The sequence below is a fragment of the Tenrec ecaudatus genome, chromosome 6 (assembly GCF_050624435.1).
Source record: "Tenrec ecaudatus isolate mTenEca1 chromosome 6, mTenEca1.hap1, whole genome shotgun sequence".
Classification (NCBI taxonomy): Eukaryota; Metazoa; Chordata; class Mammalia; order Afrosoricida; family Tenrecidae; genus Tenrec; species Tenrec ecaudatus.
Window position 1 is genome coordinate 172,619,714 of NC_134535.1, and position 26,274 is coordinate 172,645,987.

Sequence of the window (26,274 nt, forward strand, 5' to 3'; positions counted from 1 at the left end):
GAGGAGAAGCTGCATGGACCTACCCCAATGCAGCCCTGAGTGCTGGAGCAGCCATGTGGAGACCCCTGCCAGCACTAAGATACTTACATGCCCACTGATTCAGCTTTCCTCCTGCAGTCAGCATCATTGTATATGTTTTGTGAGATGGAGAAGACTTTGTGGACTGGTGTCAGACACATGGGTTAATGTTGGACTTGTGGGCTTGGGCAACACTGGGTTGGGATACTTTCTTAATGTATATCCTACCCTTTATATAAAATACATATATATGAGTTTCTGTGGATTTGGTTCTCTAATTTATCTACTAACACAGCATGCTTGGTAAAATGACAGTAATAAGAGATAGATCTGGTTGACAAAAGTGTATATTTGTGTAAAATAAAATAAATTTCCAAAATATCAAGCTCTAAGTGCCAGTTGAACATGACACTAGGGTGCTGCAATTTGAAATATCCTCAAGTATTATTGATGCTGTGTTAATAATTAGCTATAATTTCTGGGATGTCAACCATATTATTAAAATATTAAAAACTTAATATGTTATCCTGGATGGGATCTTAACTATTTTTTTTTCACTTTGACCATGTATTTTCTAAGTCGCTTGAATTAAAAAACAAAAAACAAAAGAAAAGAAATAAACATAAACCAGAAAAGTATCTTTTTTTAATTTAAATCATTTTATTGGGGGATCGTACAACTCTTATCACAGTCCATCCATCCATCCATTGTGTCAGGAACATTTGTACATTTGTTGCCCTCATCATCCTCAAAGCATTTGCTTTCTACTTGAGCCCTTGGTATCAGCTCCTCATTTTCCCCCTCCATCCTCATTCCCCCCCCCCATTTACCCTTGATAATTTATAAATTATTATTTTATCATATCTTACAATGTCCAAAATCTCCCTTCACTCACTTTTCTGTTGTCCACCCCCTAGGGAGGAGGTTATATGTATATCCTTGTAATCAGTTTCCCCTTTTGACTCCACCCTCCTGGTATAGCCATTCACCACTGGTCCTGAAGGGATCATCCATCCTGGGTTCCCTGTGTTTCCAGTTTTTATCTATACCAGTGTACATCCTTTGGTCTAGCCAGATTTATAGGGTAAAATTGGGGTCGTGATATTGAGTGGGGATGGTGAGGAAGCATTTAGGAACCAAAGGGAAATAATATGTTTCATCATTGCTACACTGTACCCTGACTGGCTAATCTCCTCTCCACAACCCTTCCATAAGGGGATGTCCAGTTGCCTACAGATGGGCTTTGGGTCTCCCCTCCGCACTCCCCCTCATTTACAATTGTATGATTTTTTTGTTCTTTGATGCCTGATACCTCATCCCTTAGACACCTCGTGATCACATAAGAAGGTGTGCTTCTTCCATATGGGCTTTGTTGCTCCTGGGCTAGGTGGCCGCTTGTTTACTTTCAAGTCTTTAAGACCCCCTACACTATCTCTATTGATAGCAGGGCACCATCAGCCTTCTTCACCACACTTGTTTCTGCACACATTTGTCTTTGGTGTTCATATGGGTAGGTGTGCACACAATGATATAATTTTTTGTTCTTTGATGTCTGATATCTGTTCCAACAAAGAGTAAGTGTCTTAATGGGAATGTCTAGAGAATGGAATGTATAAGTTTCTTAATTAATGTCTTTATTTATACCACATAAAAAATTTAAAAATTAAAGGACTAATGAAAGTGTAATGTCACTAATACAGAATGCCTTTGCAGCATTGTCCAGCACCCCACAGCTTCAGCGGCAATGCTGCCTTCACATTGAAGTTGTCTTTCTCAGCCCTCGTGGGGGGTCTAAGATCACAGCGCTGCGGGCTCTGACATAGTCAGAAACCTGATATCAGGTCTCACTCCTTTGGAGTTGGCCCAGTCCTTTGGAAAAATAACTTGCAATTATTTCAATCTTGGTTATTAAAATTTTAAAAGCTGTGGTTAATTTTTTTCACTGAGTTTTATTCTTTAGGGATTACAAATAAAATCACCCCGGCTTTCTGGAAGACCTCTCTGGATCTGTAAATAGAAATGCACTCCCTTTTTAACCTAAGTCATGCCTCCTATCAAAATCATTTACATTATTTTCTACAGAAGCACCACCACCCCTATCTCAACTCCCACGTAACAACACTGTACGATTTGGTAACATCTGCATAGAATGCTTTCTTTACTAATTGCAGTGTGAGGTTGAAGTTAATTATATGAAACAGATTTTTTTTTCACAAGCACAACTTTTTTAGATCACATTTAGTTTAATTGGTACTTTGAATAATAAATTGTTTTTAATCTAGAGCATATTGTTTGATATTGCTAATGAAATGATTTTAATGTTCAGCTCAGCTATTGTGATGAATTTTATTTTGTCTGATATTTTAAAAGTTATTCTTCATTGTTGCCTGTTCATTAACCTGGCAACTATTTTTCTTTTTAATGCTTAGTATGGTAAGTATACAAACACACTGTAATAAGTGGCAGAATATAGTGTTTTTATAATGCAACTAAATGAGAAAAATTAATTGCGACTCCAAGTGTAGTGTGCATGCAGAAGAGTGGTTCTCAACCTGTGGGTCATGACCCCATTGGGTGTCACACAACCCTTTCACAGGAGTCACCTAAGACCATTGGAAAACAACTATTTCCGATGGTCTTAGGAACCAAGACACCGCTCCTCTATCTGTCTCCAGAAGGGTCCACCCACATGCAGATACACCCACGTATGAGTACCCAGCGTGAAGACTGTTATCCAAACTACACCATGCTTCAAAACAAAATTCCATTTAGTTGTTATTAGAAATAAATATTTCACAATATATAATGACATACTGTTTTTGTGATGAATCACTATGCTTTCATTATGTTCAATTTGTAACAATGACAATACATCCTGCCTATCAGATCTATACATGACGATTCATCACAGTGGCAAAATGACAGTGATGGGGTAGCAACAAACATCATGTGATGGGTGGGGGTCACCACCACATGAGGCGCTGTGTGACAGGGTCGTGGCGTGAGGAAGGTGGAGAACCACGGTGTAGACTATTGTTGGGTGCTGTCAGGTAAGCTCCAACTCACAGCGGCCTCGGTACAGCACACGAAGCATCGGCGGGTCCCACGCCTAGCTCCCCCACACCTAGCTCCCAGTCGTTGCAAGGTCTGACCCCATTGCTCTAGTCACTGTCCGTTCATCTGATCGAGGGTCTTCTCTTCTTTCCCTGACCCTCCACTTTTCCCAGCATCCATTCTTTCCCAGCGACTAGTCTCTCCTGAAAACATGTCCAAGTATTTGAGACAGTTTCAGCCTCCTTGCTTCCTCATAAGCACTGGCTGCTTCCGCCAACACACGTGTGGTGTTTTCCTCCTTGAAGCAGTCTGTGGCACGCATGTGGGAGACTTTCACATCCACATGAGACAATGGAAGATGCCATGGCTTAACTCAGACAAAACTTAGTTCTAGAAGTGACATGATGGCTGGTTAATGGTTTTTTTCTTCTTTTTTCCATCATGTTATTGGGGGGCTCATACAACTAATCACAATCCATATATCCATCCATTGTGTCAAGCCCATTTGTACATTTGTTCCCCACCATCATTCTCAAAACATTTGCTTTCTACTTGAGCCCTTGGTATCAGCTCCTCATTTCCCCTCCTTCCCCTCCCCCTCTCCCTCGTGAACCCTTAATAATTTATAAATTATTATTATTTTGTCATGTCTTATACTACCTAACATTTCCCTTCATCCACTTTTCTGTTGTCCGTCCCCCATTGAGTGGGTTATATGTAGATCCTTGTGATCAGTTCCCCCTTTCTACCCAACCTTCCTCTTCCCTTCCTGGTATTACTACTCTCATTATTAGTTCTGAAGAGTTTATCTATCCTGGATTCCCTGTGTTTCCAGTTCCTGTCTGTACCAGTGCACATGGTCTAGCTGGATTTGTAAGGTAGAATTAGGGTAATGATAGTTGGGGGGGAGGAAGCATTTAGGAACTAGAGGAAAGTTGTATGTTTCATCATGGCTACACTGCACCCTCACAGGCTCGTCTCCTCCCCGCGACCCTTCTGTAAGGATTTGTTCAGTTGCCCCCTCATTCACAATGATATGATTTTTTTGTTCTTTGATGCCTGATACCTGATCCCTTCGACACCTCGTGATGACACAGGCTGCTGTGCTTCTTCCATGTGGGCTTTGTTGCTTCTCAGCTAGATGGCCGCTTGTTTATCTTCAAGCCTTTAAGACCTCAGATGCTATATCTTTTGATAGCTGAGCTCCATCCATTTTCTTCACATTTGCTTGTGCACCCATTGTCTTCAGCGATCATGTAGGGAAGGTGAGCATCATGGAATGCCAGTGTAATAGATCAAAGTGTTCTTGCATTGAGGGAGTACTTGGGCTTTGCAGCAGGTCTGCCCAATGCAATATGTGCTTTGATTTCTTCGCTGCTACTTTCAAGGGTGTTGATTGTAGATCCAAGGAAAATGAAATCCTTGACAATTTCCGTCTTTTTACCTATTTATCGTGATATCCCTCATTGATTCCGTTGAGAAGCTTTGTTTTACGAATGGCGTGGTGTAATTCATATTGAAGGGTGTATGCTTTGGTTTTTATCAGAAAATGCTTCAACTCATCTGCACTTTCAACAGGCAAAATAGAGTCATTTGCATGTTGTAGATGCTAATGAGTCTTCTCTCTTCCTGATGCCATATCCTTCTTCATATAGTCCAGAATCTCAGATTATTTGTGCAGCATACAGATCGAATCAGTGTGGTGAAAGGATACACCTTTGATGTACATCTTTCCTGATTTCAAACCATGCAGCATCTCCTTGTTAAGTTTAACCTTTAGTATATGTACAAGTTATACATGAGCAGAATTCTATGCTCTGGATTCCCCTTTTGTCGGGTGTCATCATAATTTGTTACGATTCACACTGCCAAAAGCCTTTGCATACTAAATTAAACACAAATAATCAACTTTATAGTGTTCTATGCCTTCAGTCAAGACCCATATGACATCAGTAATGATATCCATAATTTTACATCCTCTCTGAATCTGGCTTGAATTTCTGGCAGCTCTCAATCCATATATTGCTACACCTGTTTTGGAATTACCTTCAGCAAAACGTTACTTGCATAAGGTGATAATGATAGATATTGTTTGATAATTTCCACATTCAATAGGACCACATTTCACAAATACAGATCTATTGCAGTCAGTTGGCCAGGTAGCTGTCATCCCAATTTCTTGACATAGATGAGAAAGAACTTGGAGCAGCATTACCTCTATTTGTTGAAACATCTCAATTTGTATGCTGCCAATTTCTGGGGCCTTGTTTTTCATTAATGCCTCGATGCAATTTCTTCCTTCATATCATTGGCTCTTGATCGCAGTCTACCTCCAGAATTGGGTGAATGTTGATCAATGATTTGGGGTCACAAAATAATTAGCTTCAGAAATAATATGTTCTTCCCTTTTGTTTTCTAACTCCAAGTGTTTGAACATTTCACTATAAGACTGTCTTTTTGAGCTACTCTTTGAAAACTTCTGTCGAACAGTTTAACTTCAACATTGCTGCTTTGGTTTTGGCTGCCCTAAATTCATGTTTCAGAGTTTCTTATTACAGCTATTTTGCTCATTTATTTCTATCATTCTGTGGTAGTTACATAATCTGGTGTCAATTCAGGACTTGATAGGATTAAGAGTGAAGGGGTGGAGTGTAGTCTGTCAGTCAGATCATAGCCCATAAGCCCTCTGTGTGGGCATGGCCTTCTCATGAGAATTCTGAGAATTCCTGGATTTCCTTCCTGGAGACAGGAGACAGACTCTCTCTCAGCGCACTTTCTTGGAGACTCTCTCTCTCTGCTCACTTCCTGCCTGCAAGACATCCCTAAGGAGAAACCGCATGGACCTACCCTGATGCAGCTCAGAAGCAGGAGAAGCCACGTGGAGACCCCTACCAGTGCTGCAATGCTTACACCACCACTGGATCCAAAGATTTTTTTACCCACTGGCCTCTGATCATCCTGCATTCGGTGTCATTGCATATGTTTCGTGAGTCTGAAGAGGATTTTATAGATTGATATCAGTTATATGAGCTAATATCGGACTTATGGGCTTGAACTGGACTGGGTTGGGATGCTTTCTTAATGTAAAAGTACCCTTTATATAAAACTCCCTCTTATACACCTATGAGTTTCTATGGATTTGTTTCTCTAGTCTACCCGGACTAACACGTTTCTTTTTAATGACTTGTTGCTTTCTTTGTGTGTGATGTTCTTGATGCCATCCCACAATGCCCCTGGTCTTTAGTCATTACTGTTCAGTATATCAAATATATTCTTGATTTGGTCCCTAAAGTCAAGTGAGATATACTCAAAGTATTACTTTGGCTTTTGAAGGCTGTTTAATTCACTATTCTCGAGTAGCAAACACAGTACCCTACCAGTAAATGTCAGTTGAAAATAATGTCAACCAGATCTTAAAGTCATGGATAGGCCTTGCAGTATCTAATGCAGTAGTGGGGTAGCAGAAACTTTGCATTTCTTCTGATTGAAACAGGAAACAAACATCATCTCTATTGATTTAATTCAACAAATATTTATGAAATCTCATCTATGCGTGCACAAGCTATTCTCTCACCTATGTGAACAAGGAAATAAAAACACCTGAAAGCCTCAATTCCATTTGGCCTCCCAGAAGGTCGGAACCTAGTGGAAGCAGGTCGTGGTGACTAATAAGACCCCACAAGACATTTTCTCCCCGTTATTACTGTAGGTGGCACAGCCACTCGCTTTGTAGGATAGCTCCTTAATTTCCATATGGAGTTAAATGGAGGAAGGGAGAGTCAATGTAGGATACAATCATTTAAGGGGCCTTTGTGGTGTGTACACACTGACATATCCAGTATGATTCGGAAGTGTTTGTGTGCGACGGGAGTTCTCGTGGTGGGAAGGCGGGAGCAAAGGCTGGGAAGCAGGAGCAATCTCTGGAGTGCGCAGAGCACACCGAGTCCTCATGGGTCAGATCAGAGTTCATGAGGGGAGCAGTGAGCAGTCATATTCGACCTTTAACATGAAGTCTGATAGAGAGGGCTAGTAATGTCAGAACAAAGCACTGGTGAAAATATCAGGGAGACCCTGAAGGCTTCTGAATAGGGACCTATGTCATGGCTCATGCTTATAGGGTGAATGCTGAGGAGTCCTAAAGGCCAGGAAGAAAGCAATGACAAACAGACTCAAGGCAAGCTGGGAGCAAAAAGCTGTGAGGGAGGTAGTGTATTGTGCCAACCTGGCCAATAGACACGTGGGGTTAATTGAAGGACGAAGAGAGAAATGGCTCGGTGAGCCTCACCTTTCTAGTTCTCGGATCTCTTGCTTTCTGATGGTCAGACCAGGGTGCAGCTGCCTCAGCCAGTTCCCTGCTTCAGCTGGCAAGGCTCACTTCCTGCAAGACATCCCTCAGGAGAAGCCACATGGACCTGCCCTGATGCATCCCTGGGTGCTGGAGCAGCCGTGTGGAGACCCCTGCCAGCACTGAGATGCTTACACGCTCACTGATTTGGCTTTCCTCCTGCAATCGGCATCATTGCGTCTATTTTGTGAGATGGAAGAGGACTTTGTGCATTGGTGTTGGACATATGGGTTAATGTTGGATTCTGGGCTTGGGCAGCACTGGGTTGGGATGTTTTCTTGATGTGCATTTACCCTTTGTGTAAAACTCTGTTATACATGAGTTTCTGTGAATTTGTTTCTCTAAATTACCCAGACTAGCACAACCTGAGAATCAGAGACTATGCATGGAGTCAGGGTTTAAAAACTATATAAGCACCTTAGCAGAAAGCCAAGCACTGCAGGTTAGCTAACCTGATGACTAGGCAACAAGGAGACCTGGGATCCGAGAGCATATCTGCAGAAGGTAGCACTCTCTTGTAGTTTTCCCCCGAGAGCAGAAGTGTAGACATGTCAGAGTGAATCGACTGGAGATGTAAATCAAGTGCCAGAGATCTGAAGCCATCTGAGAATGGAGTTTCAAAAAGATGAAGCTGTCACTCTCACAGAGAATGGATTGTTACAGGATAAAGACTGGTTTAAAAGAGCTGATCGAAAAATAATTGTAACACACGAGGAGTGAGTGAACTGATAGAGACTTAGACGAAGATGGTAATTGTGGGCATCAGGAGGAAAAGATTTGCGGGAAAAATAATTGAAATAAAAAATCTGTGCCATCCAGAAAGGAAAAATAGCTCTGAGATTCAAACCTCAGTATGGGGAAAATAAATTGTATGCGAAGATCCGAACATTTCTTCATCTCTCCTTCCCGATGCCCTGGTGACACAGTGGGTTTTGCATTGAGCTGCCAACCACAAGGTCAACAGTTCAAAACCACCAGTCACTCCTCTCAAGAAAGGTGCTTTCTAGCCACTTACAGAGTTCCAGCCGTGGGAACACTCAGGAACAGTGCTATCACAGGGACACCACAGGGGCCATTCTATTACAGGAATATCCCTGGATTCCTATAATGAATATGAACTCCTACTCTTCAACTGGATTAAGCTATAACTATTGAAGTAACACGGTTAGTGTAAGTAACAAGAATGTAATTCTCCTTGCACTACAACACGAATGCCTACTGATAGTTAACAACTAAATCATTTCATCTAACCTTTTAATTTTGATTATTTAACTTGTTAGCCCGACACAGGTGTACACTTTGAAGGAAAGATTTAATAAAGTAAAAGGAACTCGGGGCACTCTAAGTGCGCATAGACATGACAGCACCTCAGCTCAGTTCAGCTCACCACCAGGGAGTCGATGCCGACTCAGAGCAACCTGACTGGACAGGGTGGGATTGCCCGGGTGTTGCCAAGAATTGACGTGCAGCACCCCAGCTTCACGTGGGGTTCAGACCACATTTATGTTTTAGAATAACTCTTGCCAGGCTTTTTTATGTAAGGGTTTTTCAATCATCTGGACACTTAAATATTGTGTTTAAATGATGCAGAAACTTTGGTAAATAAAACATCTTAACAAAAAAGCAATGGTCATAAAAGGGGAGGTCTGATGAAATGCTCACTAATAATCACTGGTTAGACATTGTGTTAGTCTGGGTAATTTAGAGAACAAATTCACAGAATCTCATGTATAACAGAGTTTTACACAAAGGGTAAATGCACATCAAGAAAACATCCCAACCCAGTGCTGCCCAAGCCCAGAAGTCCAACATTAACCCATATGTCCAACACCAATGCACGAAGTCCTTCTCCATCTCACAAAACAGACGCAATGATGCCAACTGCAGGAGGAAAGCCAAATCAGTGAGCATGTAAGCATCTCAGTGCTGGCAGGGGTCTCCATACGGCTGCTCCAGCACTCAGGGCTGCATCAGGGCAGGTCCATGTGGCTTCTCCTGAGGGATGTCTTGCAGGAAGTGAGCCTTGCCAGCTGAAGCAGGGAACTGGCTAAGGTAGATGCACCCTGGTCTTACTATCACAAAGCAAGAGACCTGAGAACTTGAAAGGTAAGGCTTACTGAGCCATTTATCTCTCTGCCTTTCAACTAATCCCACATGTGTTTATCGGCCAGGTTGGCATAATAAACATTACCTATCTCAGACATGTTTATATAAATTATTTAACTTAATTAGCAAACAATTCCATGGAATTAGTGCACTTTCATTTTCATTATTTTACATATGAAGAAACTGCCAGCCGGAGAGATTAGGTAAATTTCCTAAGATTGTACCAAGTTAGACATAGACCCAGGCTTCAGAATCAGTTCTGGTACAACTCAAAAACCTGGGCTTTTCGCTGCTATGCTGGGCTGGCTTTGCGGCTCTGGTGACCAAACAAGGCAATTGTGAACTTTACGAAGCCACTCAGCATGCCGCCCACAAACACTACAATTTCTACCACGTGCGAGGACATAGTGCTGCGTTTGCAAAAGGTGACCCTGAATGTTTCCTGGCCTCTCTGCCCATGTTTCTCTCAACGGGCACCTTAAGCCTTGGACTAGGCTTGATGCAAAAGGAACTCAAATGGCACAAGCCTTTTTTGACCTTCATAATTTGAGCATAACCCAGATCTCATGGAAGGTCCTAAACTTTGATGGGGGATGTGAATGAACATTTATTTGACCATTATTTAAATTTTTAAAATTCCAGGTATCAGCAAACTACTCTGGCATCCAAACCACTGTTTACAAACAAAAAACAAACAAACAAGGCAAACAAAGCCTACCTTTGAAAAAATCTTCTCCACACCGTACACAGTTTTTAAATGAATATATGGCAGGCGTATTCATATGAGGTTGACATTCTATATACATTTACTTCTCACTTTACTTATGTGTCCCTGGTAATCAAGCCTTCGTGTTCAGGAATGTTATCTTTCCTCCCCCCGCCCTCCCCGCCCATTCTCCTAAGAAACTACTGGCAAATTGTTTTTGTTTGTTCTTCTTCCAGCCGAGTTTCTGTTCCTCCTGTGGGGAGTTTACCTGTGCTACGCGGTGCGGACAGTCCCCTCAGCATTTCACGAGCCGCGGTACATGGCTGTTGCTGTCCACAATGAGCTCATCATCTCCGCAATATTCCACGCAATCAGGCAAGTGACGCGCAGCTCCAGTATTGAACTGCTTCATTTTCCTGATGTGTTGCAGCCTAATTTAAATCGCGAAATTGGATCGAATGCACAATGGAAAGATGTAGGAAAGATAAGTAGTTTGTAAGTTGACTAATTTCTTTCTCACAGAAATGGCAAATTGATACAGTTCTGTACCCACCCACCCCTGCCCCTCCCCCCAGCGATGGTTGTTGGTCAGGTCCTTTGGATGTGTTGTTTATTGCTTTCATTATTCTAAAGGTGAATTTGATGTCATTTTCTTTTGTGACACTACTTATGGAGATAGTATGGAGATATTGAAATTAATTTTGTCATGATTCATTTTGTTTGAAGTTCTAAAGCTATATACCATCCATATATTTATTTTAAAGTGTATATAGATCAATAGTTTTTATTCATTTTTCATGTGCTAACCTACAAATGCTTTCAAGTAGACAATGTGTTTATATATATTCTGCTGAATTCAAAACAAAAACACGAGTGACATTCAAATGTGATGACTGAATTGTTGGGTTCCATGATGTTCTGTCAGCACCACATTTGAGCGATGAATTTCTGGGGTAAGCCTGTGTATCCTGGCTCTTGGTTTGGGTTACTCCATGCAGCTTATTGCAACAGCAAGTGAGTCTAAAGGAGGCATAAAGTGGCTCATGACACAGTGAACCGTGCTGCATATGGTGGCCTATCTTCTGAGAACATGTACCTGGTTCGTACTTTACAATGACAGGGACAGTTCGGGGTAGAACCGAAAAATCATTCTAATTCTACGATTCGAAAGAGCAACAAAAGATGTCCTTATCGGTTAGTTGCTTAGCATAGACTGCAATTAGACTTTGTGGATAGCTATCCTCAGCCTCATGGAGAAGAGTTTGTGGAGGGAAACCTTTCTCTGTAGCAGCACCTTGGTGATGGGCAGACTCCACTGAGGACCAGCAGAAATGGGGAGGGGCCTGCTGGGGGGTGGGCCTTGTCTAGGGTTTGCAGGCTACTTCTCTCTCATCTTGGACTGTCACCATAGAGTAGTCTTCTGCACCTTTTAGGAAGAGATGATGCCAGGTTTCTTGAGCTTTTCGAATGACCTATATTTTTTAAAACAACAATACAAAGAGTAGGACATACAGAGGTTTCTATGGCCTAACACCTTTTGGGAACCCCACCAAGGGCTCGGGAGTCAGGGGAGTTGGCCTCCCAGCGCTGGGACATTGTGTCTTTGCCTCTCTCAAGAGAGAGGCGAGATACAAAAGAAGAGAGTACAGGAGGGGGAGAAACAGGAGGGACAAGATGAGCTAACAAGTAAGGCAAGAGAAGAGATTGATTTTTCAGCTCTCCTCCTGCTAGCCTCCAAAGACGCAAGAAGGGATTAAAGCACCGGGGGAAATTCAGTGCACACAATTAAGCATACACAATTGATCGCATGGATTTGGATTTATGTATTTTATGGTCCCAATGTTTTTAAAGTTTAAGAGAAAAAAGAAGCAATAGCATAGTAAGAGAAAAAAGAAGCAATAGCTTAGTAATTTAAATCGATGGGATCCATTGATTCCATTGTTCTAATCATATTCGGAAGAAATAGCATTCAATAAGACTCAACATCAGCATAGATATACTTTATCAAATTACAAGTAGACCTTAGTCTTGGATGGATTTGTTCTTAGGAAGAACCAGTATTACCTCTATCTGTGGGTTTGTTTGAGTTTTATTTGTACACCTCATCTTTAAAAATATGCACTTCATACAAGGACACTAATGACAAAATAACTAAAAAGGAGATATTCAACTAACATCAGAAACCATTCATGATCACCGGTGGAGCAGAATCCTGTAATCCATTGGGGGTGCAGCTGCAGGGGTGTTAATCAAGAAAACCAAGATCACGGTGCCCTTGAGTCCACTCCGACTTGTAGCGGCCAGCTGTCTAGAACTGGATGGAACAACCCCGAGGGGTTCCCAGCCTGTAACTGTTCACAGCAGTAGAAAGTCTCATCTTTCTCCCACAGAGAAGCTGGTGGTTTTGAACTGCTGACCTTGCAGTCTAACTCATAACCACTGGGCTACTAGAGCTCTTCCTATGACTATCTGAGTTATTTCTGTTAGTCTCAGGGTTTGGAGACCCTACATATACATTCAGAGATATGATCACAACAGCAGATCACAAGCGGTTACAGTGTATGTAATACATATTAACAATGGTAAGATGTACCAAAAAATCCACACATCAGGTTAAAAGTGCCATAGATGTGAACTCAAACACGTCATCCTTTGGAAATTACCTGTGTAGTACAGACCAAAGAAACTGTTATAATTCAGTCAATAGTATAAATATATGTAAACTATGGCTGTGTGGCGAGAAACCCCCGGGGCTGTCGTGGCTTCTATGGGACTGCCAACCGCAAGTTCAGAGTTGGAGCTCTGCAGAAAGATGAGGAGCTCTCCTCCTGTGAAGAGTTAAACGTCTGTGAACCCCAAAGGGGAATGTCCTGCTCTGTCCTATAAACGCTCCAGGAATCAGAATCCACTAGACGACAGTGAGCGTGGTTGTCGTAGGATGTTGCTTATTTATTTCTGCATTAGCTGTATATACGCGAGCATAAGCCAAGTTTTTCAGCACACTTTCTATGCTGACAAAGTCCTCCAGTTTTTTGTGGTAAAATTAGGTTCCTCGGCTTGTACTCAAGTATATACAGTGTATATTAATGACCATATTGTCAGATTTGAGAACTATCTAGGTCTAAATCTAAAAAAAAAGTATGAAGTCTAGAAGGATAAACAATTTGAAATGTCTGTCTAATCCTTTATTTTTAGTGTTAAGCGTAAAATAAACGTTTAGGAATATGTAGGTGTCTAAAAGGGTCTGTTTGGATTTTGGTTTTAACCTCAATTTAAACATATTTTATGCTCTTTGTTTTTAGACATTTTTTAAGTTAAACATGTGCTTTTAAAACAACTATGAAAACACTTTTTCTTAAGACATTTTTAGTGAAACTACACTTTTGAAAAATCTGACAATTATAAAAAGTTGGTTAGTTGGCAGGTAACTGATGTTATCCTGCTTCAAAATTATGTTTTTGGACGAACCACCTTTTCGATTTAAAATATCTGTAATCGTTCTTCCTTCTAGATATTGACATGGTAGTTTTAAGTTTCAAGTTTCTTGGCATTTGAAATAAGAATTTCCAGAATGTGGGGATGCTTTGGCATTTCACCTTGAAAGAACTTCCTGATCTGGAACTGACAAGGAGCCCCAGTCAAGAGTATGCCTCAGAAATCGTAAATTGTTACTGAATAAAATGATCTTATTATAATAATGTTAGATTAAAAAAGAAACAAAGAAAATGAATAAAAAGGACAAAAAAAGTGAACAAACTCACCTGGTCTAGCACATAGACTGTGGTCAAAGTACCTAAACCCAGATCAAAGTACATAGTCCCTGCCCCTTCTCCCCCCACCCCGCCCCCACCCCGGACACACACTTCAGAATTAAAGGGGCTTGTTAGAGAAACTAATAGGTTGCCACGAGTCAGGATCAGTAAGTAGTAAGGACACTTTCCTTGGTCTACAGAAACACCCGCCTCAGCCAGCAACCAAGTTTCTTTCTGGTCCTCAGCTTCTCGGCCATGTGGTCTCTTGGCTTCTCCCTTGGCTGGGCCAGGAAGCCAGCTGGCGGGTCATTCTGCCTCCCAGTCCCATCATCTCCAGCCAGGTGAGGGGAAGGCCGTTCTTGTTGCTCCTCCTCTCACTCTGCCCTCCGGGTTTCTGATGCATCTGGTCGCAGTGGCCTTCACCTCGTAAGACGGGATCTTGGACATTGTGGGATTCCTCTCTCTGCGTGAGGTGGCTGTTGTATTCTGAGGAATGGCTTCGATGGAGGAGTGCAAGGTACTCCTCAGAATTCGTGTAGACTTTGTGTTCTAACTACCTTTCAAGAAAAGTAGACTTTTAGAGGTGCTGTGAGTTTCCATGTTAGCTTTGTATTCATGGAGTGGGAGGTAGGGGTGAATAAAAATGAAGAAATTTAAATACAATGTAAAAATATTTACATTTAAATAAAATGTTTGTTTTCATATTGGCATGATTCATAAAAATACCCATGATGTAGTAAAAAAAAATACCTAGGGATGGCAATAAAGAGAAGAGAGTCTAAAAATGCTTTTTTGATATCTGTGTAATACCATATATATGACAGATTTACCGACAAAAATGTTCACAAATTATACTATTAATATTAAGAGCAAACATTGAGTAGATATCAGTCTGGAATTGCTCTCATAGCCATGCTTCCTCGAGGGCTATCCTGGGATCACACTCACTAAGTTCAGATTGTAATCATTTTATTTTAAATTATTTACAACGTATTTGATACTTTAGAACAATTAAACTGCTTTATTATAAAAGATACATTTTATAAGTCACTGGTCTATTTATTTTAACTATTATATTGTTGATCCTCTGAATCCCTGAAATCACTCAAGGGGGCTGATAATTGCCCACTCTTTGCTTCTCCATTCTAATTAATATTTCAAATGACTTCCGATAAAGGATATCAGAGTCAAGAGTCACTTGTATGAGGTTTATAACCCAATTATAACCGAAATGTCTAGTGTTCCCTCGAAATCCCATTTGTTATTGCTTCTGCTTTGCAGACCCAAATGACTTAGACCTATCTGCCCATTCTACATGGACACGCTGTATATCTCACCATTAATAATCCAAAGTAACAAGTGAGTGTTCATAAATGATGTTCCCAGTTGGATTTTCTTAGACCTTCATTCTTCCACGATACAACTATCTTTCTAGAACAGCAATACAAGTTCTCTCTTCAAAGAAAAATGTTCACGGAGGAAAGGATTTGTGAAATAGTGTCGTGTTGCTAGGTAGAAGTACTGATGCTATTGATAACTTGATGAATTCTTGTTTCAGATTTATTCTTGCCCCAAGGCTTCAGTCTGACTGGATGTTGATGTTGTATTTTGCACATACCCATTTAACTGTGACACTCACCATCGGGCTGCTTTTGTTTTGTTTTTAAAATTTATTTTATTATGATTTATTAAAATATAATTTTATTGGGGGCTCTGACAGCTCTTATAACAATCCATACATCAATTGTGTCAAGTATATTTGTACATATGTTGCCATCATTTTCTAGATTTTTACTTTCTTTTTTCATCATTTTGTTAGGGACTCATACAACTCCTATCACAATCCGTACATACATCAGTTGTGTATATCACATTTGTACATTTGTTGCCCTCATCATTCTCAAAACATTTGCTCCCTACCCAAGCCCCTGGCATCATGTCCTCATTTTTCCCCTCCCTCCCCATTCCCCCTTCCCTCTTGAACCCTTTAAAATTTATAAATTATTATTTTGTCATATTAATAACTTGATGAATTCTCGTTTCAGATTTGTTCTTGCCCCAAGGCTTCAGTCTGACTGGATGTTGATGTTGTATTTTGCACATACCCATCTGACTGTGACGGTCACCATCGGGCTGCTTTTGATTCCAAAGGTACCCTCCCACACTGCCTTTCTCGGGAGATAGTGTTTCTTAGCTGAGTACAGGTCTGTCCTTTCAGAAGCTTTCGACTCTAGATGTCTGTAAGACTTTCTCAGGAATTTGAATGTTTTCTTTGCCATTTACTAAATGTCTTACTTACCAAATGCCTTAGTTTATACAAAACTCGTCAATGATTTGTTTTCTGTCCTTTTCCAGCTATTTTAGTATGAAGTTAGATATGTATATCAAGGTATAACATCATGACCATTAGAAAAAAACTGAATTATCCTGTTCTAAAAATTATTTTGTTTGAATTCTCATTCAGAAATGTCTTATGTTTTTAAATATTCAGATAAAATTTGTTTACATTTTTTTATTTTTTACTGTACATTTTGTTTCCCCTTATTCATTGCACTTTTCTCAACATACCATCACTTATCTCGATTTCTCTCTTTCCTGTTTACATTCCTCCTCTTTTCCTAACCATCTGAACAGTTTTCCTGCATTACAGTTTTCCCTTTTTATGTTGTATCTAATTTTTGTGGCATAGGAATCCCATTCCGTGATTGTCTCAGGAATTCCACGTGTCTTTATCCTGACCAGTAAGCATGGTTTCTTTGATGACTCTCAGTTCTGTTTGTCTTCCCATGTTTTTCTCCCACCCTATCCAGGATCTTTGAATGCGTTCCTTTTCAGAGCGGTTGGTAGCAATAGTGGCAGCTGGGCACTCTCTAGTTCTGGCCTCAGCTGTAGAGACGAATGTTTGCATGGCCCCTGGTTCCACTGGACTATGTTGCCCCTTTGACTTTTGTTACTCTTCTCCTCAGACAGGGCGAGGTCAATGGAAATCATTTTCATGCGTATAGCAGTAATTACATACTGGTTAGAGAGTGATCTCGCTTAATAATGAGAGATTTTGTCAAAGACTTATCTAGGCAGTATTATACTCAAATAATGGACGCAAAATGAGCTGGTGTTCAGAATCTGGAGATGCCACCTCCTGCTCTCCCACAAACTGGCCGTGTAAGGCTACATTCACCAGCTCTGTTTGACCTTGCTAAGCTTCAGTTTCCTCATCTATGACACAATAGCAATAGTCTAGCAATGTACATAACACATATTGACTTACATGTGTGTCATGTAAATCCCATAGCACTTATCGCTTTAGTTGGAGCTATAGATAGATAGTAAAGATTTCTTGGAGTGAAATAAAATGATACAAGGTATCAAAAATGAAAATGCGTTACAGAAATTATAGCATTATCATGGACTTTTTCCTAGCAGAGAAGCAAAATGTTAGAGCATTCTGCAATACTGCTACACCATAAACTTCCCGGTGGTCACGGTGAAACCAGAGTTTTCCCTGCGCTGTCTTTCTCTGCAACCTTTGCCTTAAGCCTCAATACCAGCCCAAACGCCGAGACTCCGCCCACCTGAAAAGCCCATTATTTATAGAGACCCAAATACAATTTTTATACTGAAAGCACATTGAGTATTATTTTATTGAATTGGCCTGTTATTGACATTTATCCAACCCATTTTAATTTGTGTATAATATAACACAAATTGACTAAGTGCATTGATACTCACAGTAATGTATTCATTTAACAGATCTTACTGAGCTTTTGAGAGAACTGAAAAGTAGTCCATATCGATACTTTAATCAAGCATGTATGGCAGCATTATTCCTAATAGCTAAAATCCAAAATGTATATTAACTGATGAATAAACAACATCTCTTAAACCCATACAGGCAAATATTACTGAGCTATGAAAAGAACTGATTTCCTGATCCATGCTCCAGTACGAGTGCTTTGAAAGCGCGCAGGCAAATTAAAGAAGGCAAACACACAGGCCACGCACTGTAGGCCTCCAGTTCTCTGAAATGTCAACAATGGCAGCCCTAGAGACAGAGAGTAGAGTAAAGGTTGCCAGGCAACGAGAAGAGGGCTGACTAGAGATTGACTCCTAAGGAGACTGAAGTTTTGCTGGTCATGAAGGAACTATTCTGGATTTAGATAGCGATGATGGTTACACTGTTTGATTAATATATGAGGGAGCTTCAAAAAGTTCTTGGGGAAATCCCATTGTCTTTTTATTTGATTTTTCCAAGAACGTCTTGACGCCCTGTCATACTGAAAATCACCAGGTTGTATGTGTTATCGTTGTGAGTCGCCTGGTATGTCAATGGCAGCTGGTTGTAAAGGAATTGGGCATCCTCACTGAAGAACTGACCCAGCATTGCTCTGAGGCCGGACGAAGAGTGAGGAACATATAAAAACATGATCTCGTGGTGGGGAGAAAAAGGACATGAATAAAATGCATACTGAAAATGGTTTATTAGATAAAGAGAAGAGTTAAGGAGAAATGATAACGTATTTTTATTTTGTTATTTATAAGGACAATATCTGAAAAGTGCCCACTTCTTAAACTCATGGCTATCGAAAATGTTGCTCAAGAAAAGCAATCCCATTCTTATAAATAACCTCCTGGTGGGTTTACTGAGTAGACTGTGAGATTCTGAAGATCAAGAGCTGTATTTTATTCTTTTTTATAGCCTAAATTTTTGGCATATGTAGATCCACAAATGTATGTAGGTAAGAGAAGGGGGGAAATGATCAGCTTCTGGTTTCTGTCTCATTTTAAAACAATCTTTATTGTTTAAATAGAGAATTGCCACCTTACATGGTAACCCCTATTCAAATTCACCAAGCTAGCAGAAGAATATCTTAACAAAGCTTACAGCAATATAACTTTTTCCTGTAAGAAACTGATCAGTTGATTTTTTCCCCCCAGGTGTCAGACTAAATGATTCACTGAGGTCCCTTGTGCAATAGCCAGTTCTCTCAATTTTATTTTCTTTTTTTAAGGAATATATATATATCATTCTTTTTTGTCGTTTTAATCATTTTATTAGGGGCTCATACAACTCTTATCACAATCCATACATACATCAATTGTGTAAAGCACATCAGTACATTCATTGCCCTCATTATTCTCAAAACATTTGCTCTCCAATTAAGCCCCTGGCATCCGGTACTCATTTTTTCCCCTCCCTCCCTGCTCTACCCTCCCTCATGAACCCTTGATAATTTATGAATTATTATTTTGTCATATCTTGCCCTGTCCGACGTCTCCCTTCACCCACTTTTCTGTTGTCCGTCCCCCAGGGAGGAGGTCACATGTAGATCCTTGTAATCGGGTCCCCCTTTCCAACCCACTCACCCTCTACCCTCCAAGTATCGCCCCTCACACCACTGGTCCTGAAGGGATCATCAATCACTTAGTATATGAGTTATCCTTCCTGTTTGCCATCATTTATCCGATTCTCTTTCCCTGACTTCCCACTAAAAATAGAGGTAGCAAGTACGTAAGACTGAAAATAGGCCATATGAAAATAATCAGGCTATTTCAAAGTGTGGCAGAGGTCTAACTTCTGGGTACCAGTGAGCTGAGGGATACATTCTGAGGTTTCCATGCATTTGGGAATTTTCAGCGTAGCTGCCATCTACCCAAGGGCTCTGCAGGCTGAGAAGACACTGTGCTTCCCAGAGGTGCTGCGGTTTCTTGAAGACCGCACAGCCAGCACAGTTGAGTCTGGTATCAGATGGCCTCTTTGCTGAGCCGTGGACGTAGCATTTTCTGAAGCTCTGTATGTGTAGTAGATGGATACTCACAGTCCTGTGATTCAGGACAATGGTGCTTTTGGATCAAATACATTTTCAATTACGTGAAGGGAAGTGACCAACTCTCCATAGGTGACAATAGTCCAAAAATTCTTCCCACACAACTTCCCATGACTGACATGGCACCCCGAAGAACAGTCTTTAAGGTTCTTCTACCGCGTGCGAGGTCCCCTTAGCAAGAACCACAGCAGCTGACATGAAAACAAAACACAATTTAAAATACAATCTTTATAAAATATCCAGTGAACGGACACTTTCTCGAAGTGGAATGCTCTTAAGGGTATAACCTTGAGAAAATGACCGTGCAACGTTGCACTTGGGTTACAGCTCGTATTGCATATCTGTTGCAGTTTTCACATTCAAGCAATAACCCACGGGATGATATTGCAGCCGAAGCCTATGAGGATGAGCTAGACATGGGCCGATCTGGATCCTACCTGAACAGCAGTATCAATTCCGCCTGGAGTGAGCACAGCTTGGATCCAGAGGATATTCGGGTAACACCGGGATTTCCTCTTTGTTGATTTCAGGCTGTGTCTACATGTGTTGTCTGTGTATGTGTTGCTGTAAGTGTGTGTGCGCGTGCGTGTGTGTTGCAGAGAAAAAGAGGGAGAGAAGAATGCTTGTGTAAGAACTGCAGGTGTCAAATACAGAGTTATGCCGCTTCTGAAATGTATATGTATGGGGTATCTCAACTCACGGTCACCTGGCCAGCTTTGTTACTCTTGACAGACTCAAGTCTCCTCATAATGGTTAGATGATTTTAAATGTTCCTAAGACATAGCTGTAATTCTCGCTGACGCAATAGTCGGGTAGAGATGTGAGCATGACTTAAATAATCTGTGATCTTAGATCAGCATTTTGAGGAAGAGGATACTTTTTGCATATGGTCTGTTGTCTCCTAAACCTAGACTAGTATCGGGTACAACGTCATCAAAAGCCGCATGATGTTTGCGGTATTGTGTGGACTCTCAGCTCACCGGTAGATGGACATGCTGTGTCTCGGTATGGTCCAGCCTCAGTCGGGTCTACAAAACTTGCAGTTCAAAGTCCTTGTTCCAGGAAGCAAAGGTTGAATATATGAATTCATGCCTTTAAAGTTCAAACTCCATGTACAACATAACACACAAACATAACCAAAAAGCCAGAATGAGTAGAAAGCTGGTGAGAATAAATGTTAGGAGACCCTGTACAGCAGTTTCCCTACAGAGTTCAAGTTTATTGGATTCTAAGAACACTTAGTAATATTATCTGGCCGAATTACTCAATCCTTATCTCTCCGAATTTGCTCTTGTTCCCACAGGACGAGCTGAAGAAACTCTATGCCCAATTGGAAATATATAAGAGGAAGAAGATGATCACAAACAATCCCCACCTCCAGAAAAAGAGGTGCTCCAAGAAGGGCTTAGGCCGGTCCATCATGAGGCGCATCACGGAGATCCCAGAGACTGTCAGCAGGCAGTGCTCCAGAGAAGACAAGGATGTCACCGACGAGGGCGCCGTCAAAAGCACTGCCCTCCTCAGGAAGAACCCCCCGGAGTCGTCCGGCCATTCTGGGAAGTCCAAGGAGGAGTCCCTGACCAACCGTGTCTTCGCACTAAAGAAATCCCACAGCACATATGATCATGTCAGAGAACAATCCGAAGAGTCCAGTAGCTTGCCGACAGAAAGCCAAGAAGAGGAGGCGACGGAAGAGTCCACGCTGGAGTCTCTGTCGAGTAAAAATCTCACACAAACCCTTAGAGAACACAGTGAGTCGGTGTCCACAGAGTCGGCGCCTTTGGTGTGTAAGTCAGCAAGTGCTCACAACCTCAGCTCGGAGAAGAAGCCCGGGCACCCCCGAACGTCTATGTTACAGAAATCTCTCAGCGTCATAGCCAGTGCCAAGGAGAAAACCCTGGGATTAGCTGGGAAAACCCAAACACCAGGTGTGGAAGAGCGTGCTAAAGCCCGGAACCCCCTGCCCCAAGACAGAGAGACCCGCAGGGGACATGCACATTCTGCTCGCCCCGAGACGAAGGACTCTGTGCTCGCCACCTCCACTCATGTGGCGGAGTCCCGGACCCTGCAGAAAGCTGGAATTATGAAGCACCCAAGGGCCAACGGCCCCACGGCCCCTGCTGACATGAGCCCAGGCTCCACGCAGGCGAAGGACAGCTTTGACATCGGGGAAGTGTGCCCCTGGGAGATTTATGACCTGACCCCGGCGCCTGGGCCTTTGGACCCCAAAGTTCAAAAACACGTATCTATCGCAGCTTCCGAAATGGAGAAAAACCCGACTTCTTCCTTGAAAGAAAAACCGCCTCTGAAGGCCCAGGCAGCGGAAGCGGGTGAGCCACTGAATCCGAAGAGCCTAGAGCAGGCCGAGGGGAAGCCTTGGGAGAGCCGAGGCCAGGCCCTTTGGGAAGCTGACCAGCTTTTGATTTCGAAGTCTCCGGTTCTCTCTGAGACACCTACGGAAGAAAGTGCTAGTCCGCATGTTGCCACCACTGTGTGTACCGGGCAATATGAAGAACTGCCCCCCAAAGTCGTGGCATCAAAAATCGAGCGTGGAATTCTCAACCAAATAGGAGGCCCGGGCAGAAAGACCCCTTCCTCTGAAGAAAACGCAGTGCCTGCCTCCTGTCACTCCAGTCATAACGCCCAGCAGCCTTCCGTCGCCCGAGCAGAGGTGTGTCCTTGGGAGGTGGAGGGCACGGATCAGCCAAATGCTGACAGAGGTGTGGTTGTACCTGCCTCTTCTGCTTTAAGTGCAAATAAAATGACAGGGCCTCAGAAATAAGAGGTGTAGGGAACTTGCCAAGTGCAGTGTCCCCCAGAAGGAGAAGGAGATGGAGGAAACCTGGAATTCGATAGAAAAATCGAAGATACGAGGATCCAAAAATTCCCCAGGCGTATTTGTGTGTGAAGGAAAAGTGACAGATAATGAGACAAAGTCAAAGGCAGGGAAATAAAGAAAAGAAGGAGGAGGAGGAGCCACAGACAATGATCCTCATGGAAAAGTCAGACTTTGGTCAAGATGGGGCATCCCAAAGTCACAAGAAGAAAATATTTACACATCAGCATGTCTTCAATGTTTGTCCTGACTTATTTTTTGCCCGTGGGACTTTGAAGATCCTAAGGCAGGAAAGCCAGCGGGCAGAGAAGAGGCATGGGTCTTTGCGATGGAGGAAAGAAGTATGCACACATCCTGACTGAGACGCTGCGTAGCCTGCTAAAAAGAAACTTACTTTACCCATTTAACCTTGACAGCTCTGCTAACTTAATGCATCCCCCAGAATACTTTTATATCGATGATTGCTCTCATTTTCTTATATAGATGTATGTTTCAGTACATTGTTGTGTCTCATATTCAAGCATTCCAAATGGTATAATTTTTGCAAATAACTTTGATATTATATGACACAACACATTTATGCAATCTACAGCTACTCAATTGTTATTGCAACTTACAGTAATACCTGCTGTCACCTTTAGTTGATTCTTAAAGTATGTAAGCTTTCTCTGGCTTGGGAAGCCATCAATGTTACGGTAAACTCTTTTAGTTTGGGTTGTGATTTATATATTGTGAACTTGGATTTGACTATTATTTCACATCATGGTTTGTTATACTGTCTTAATCAGATTTATATATATATATATATATATATATATACAAGGTAAGTTATTTGTTTTTGCACTTGTTAGGGATCAAAAGAAGCTTTATTAATATTGGAGATCAAGTGGTCCTACTTAGTCATAATGCCTCATTAAATTAAGGATAACTTTTCCATAGTCTGCTAAAAGTCAGAGATAGATAACACCTTCATTCCAAATTAATTGTCCCTTTTAACTCACTCAGTATTTTATATTTAGCAACATTTCTTAAGGAAGAAACTAAGATTAAGAAATATCTACTGTGGACTATTATTTCCATTAGGAAAGGAAGACTCTAGAAGAGGTAAGAAAACTACAGAGCCAGGGAATATGCCTTTGCTAACAGACAGAGGGTCGCTACTGATAGCACTTTCAAGGGATTATTTTTGTAAAGAGAAAAATTATGATAGTATCAAGATCATTGTATGGATATATTTTTATTATGCATACTGAATATATATTATTTTAAATTACCTTAGACTATTTATTATCATAAACCAGGGCTTCTAGCTGGTTCTTCCTTGCTCAGTCATGGCAGATAAAGTGAAACCAGAATGGACCTGAATCTGTAAACTGTGGGTGAACCAGAAAAATCACAGGAATGGGGAAAATTACAAATTGAGGCCCGGCTAGAGACTTGATTTCCCTTTTAGAAACCAAGAGCAGTGTGTGCACTGCATAGCAGCCAAGTATCTTAACCGGCAGAGTCAGAAACAAAGATGCCCTGCTCGAAGGTGGCTGTGGACCATACCACTTTCAATGTGTGTGGCTCTCGGCAGTTCTGGGAACATTGCCGTGTCCCACACTGGGCTCCTGAAAAGACTAACACTGCCTCTTCTGAGTCTCCCATTCCAGGGCTTGAACTTGAAATCATTCCTGTTTCAATTGTCACTCCCCTTCACCCAAACTTTTCAAACTCAGCTCTGCCTGTTCCGATTTCACTTTTTTGATCATTCCTGAAATTGGTTTGAACTGCTGTGAAGCCAGATCATAAAATATTATTCATTGCTTCAGCTAGGGCTAGAACTTGCTTGGCTCTAATCCCAAAGAGATTTGTAACCTGATTTATTCAAAGCCTATAAAATGATATGAACTTTTCATTCTCCCAAGAACCGGAAAATTTGCAAATCCCCCAAATTGCCGAGTGAGCCACCTGGCTCGAAAGTAAAACTGGACGGTTTATCTGCCAGGCAGAACAGCACCCAAAGCATGCTCTAAAGCTTACTGCATTCCACTTTGATTACCTGGAATGAAAGTCTTAAGCTGCTGACTTAGTCCTACTGATGTGATCATGCAGTGAGATCCCAGGCCAAAGCTCCGTCTCATTTTAGTTCAAGATGGATCACTTAAAAATAAAAACCAGACCTCCCTTCCTCTTTCACTACACACTGAAGTGCCAACTCCATACTTACCCAGGGCATTTCCAGCCCAGACAACTCTCTTCGTTTCACATGAGAACGTGGTCAGAGGAGAAAAGATAAGGGAATCAGAAGGTACGTATGGGGCTGTTCTTAGGAAACATTATTCCCAGTGGAAGGCAAACACTTAGCTTCTGTAGCTCATCAAACTTCAGTCAGGAAGTTTCCTTTAGGGCATGTGAGTGAGCATTCACAGTTTTGCAAGGCTGTGCAGACACCTTGCTTTGTGCACCACTCAGGTCCTGGGGCGGGTGCGACGAGAGCTGGAAATTACTTGTGTGTGTGTGGCCCCTACACCTGCCTCTTCCCTCCCCTAGGAGCCCTGGTAGTGCAAGGGCTAAGCATTTAGCTGCTCATTTGGCAGGAAGCAGCCACTTGCTGTTCCACAGGAGAATAGACGTGGCAATGCGATCCCATCAAGAGTTCAGCCTAAAAAGCCCCACGGGCACGCCTGCTCTGTCTTGTGGTGCCATGCCATGTGGTAATCACATCACCACTGCACCTCAGCACTTCCCTTCCTTCTCTGTCAAGACCTATCTCTGGGAAGACGTTCAAATGCCGTTTGGAGGTTTATCAGTGAATGTGCTTTGCAGTTTCTGTACCCGCCTAACAGCTCCCTTTGTTTCTAAGGTCTATTTGCACTTGACTCACGCTTCGAGAAATAAGCTGTCAGGCATCAGTGGCTTTTTAATTGAACTTCAGGATGACCCTGCTAGAAATGTGGCTTAAAGACGACTCGCCGAATCACGCCTTAGTGATAGTCTACTGTCCATGGATTATCCTTCACCAGCAGAAATCAGTGAGAACACCTAAGGTATTTCTTAAGGTTTCATTGCCATTACCAATCACCACGAGAAGTTCAAATCGACAGTACTCAAGGTTATTTTATCCACTTATAAACAAACAACCAAAAAAGCGACCAGCCAATAATAAGGTCACAAACATTTGCTAGGCTGTCCTTCTCAGCGCATGTGCAGGCTGCATCCTGTCCTCCTTGTTAAGCCTGGGGTTTTAGATACGTAGATTTATACCAATCTCACGAGACCTGTGTGTTTTATGCAAGAATTAACTGCTTTAAGACACGGACTCTAATTCAGCCCATTGTAAACGTTGGTGGCAATATGGACTTGAAACTCGACGGTTCTCTTGTATTTGCTTCCTAGGTTTCTGCATGCAGCAGGCGATGGCAGGTAGGACTGAGCAACACTGCCTTTGACTTCTAGCATTTAGCAACCCGAGAGTGTAGAGGCAAAAAGCTGTCAGTCTCTTCACTGAATCCGTGGTTCTCCTAAAATTATTATCTGAACGCTACCGCATCCCATCATGAAATATTTGGTCAATTTATGTTGTGATGTGTTACAGCATGTAAATAATTATAAATTCTCTGCAATAAAGCATATTTATATGGAAGTGA

The 26,274-nt window shown here is 41.8% G+C and overlaps 1 protein-coding gene across 1 annotated transcript in view; it reads left to right on the forward strand.

The window, feature by feature from the left end:
• GPR158 (G protein-coupled receptor 158) overlaps nt 1-23,392 on the forward strand; it is a 465,390-nt gene extending 441,998 nt beyond the window's left edge. Inside the window, 4 exon segments of the mRNA XM_075553196.1 lie at nt 10,466-10,604; nt 16,027-16,132; nt 20,157-20,303; nt 21,110-23,392. Of these exon segments, the coding sequence (XP_075409311.1) occupies nt 10,466-10,604; nt 16,027-16,132; nt 20,157-20,303; nt 21,110-22,597 (1,880 nt within the window). The 3' untranslated portion in view covers nt 22,598-23,392.
• The last annotated feature ends 2,882 nt before the right edge of the window (nt 23,393-26,274 follow it).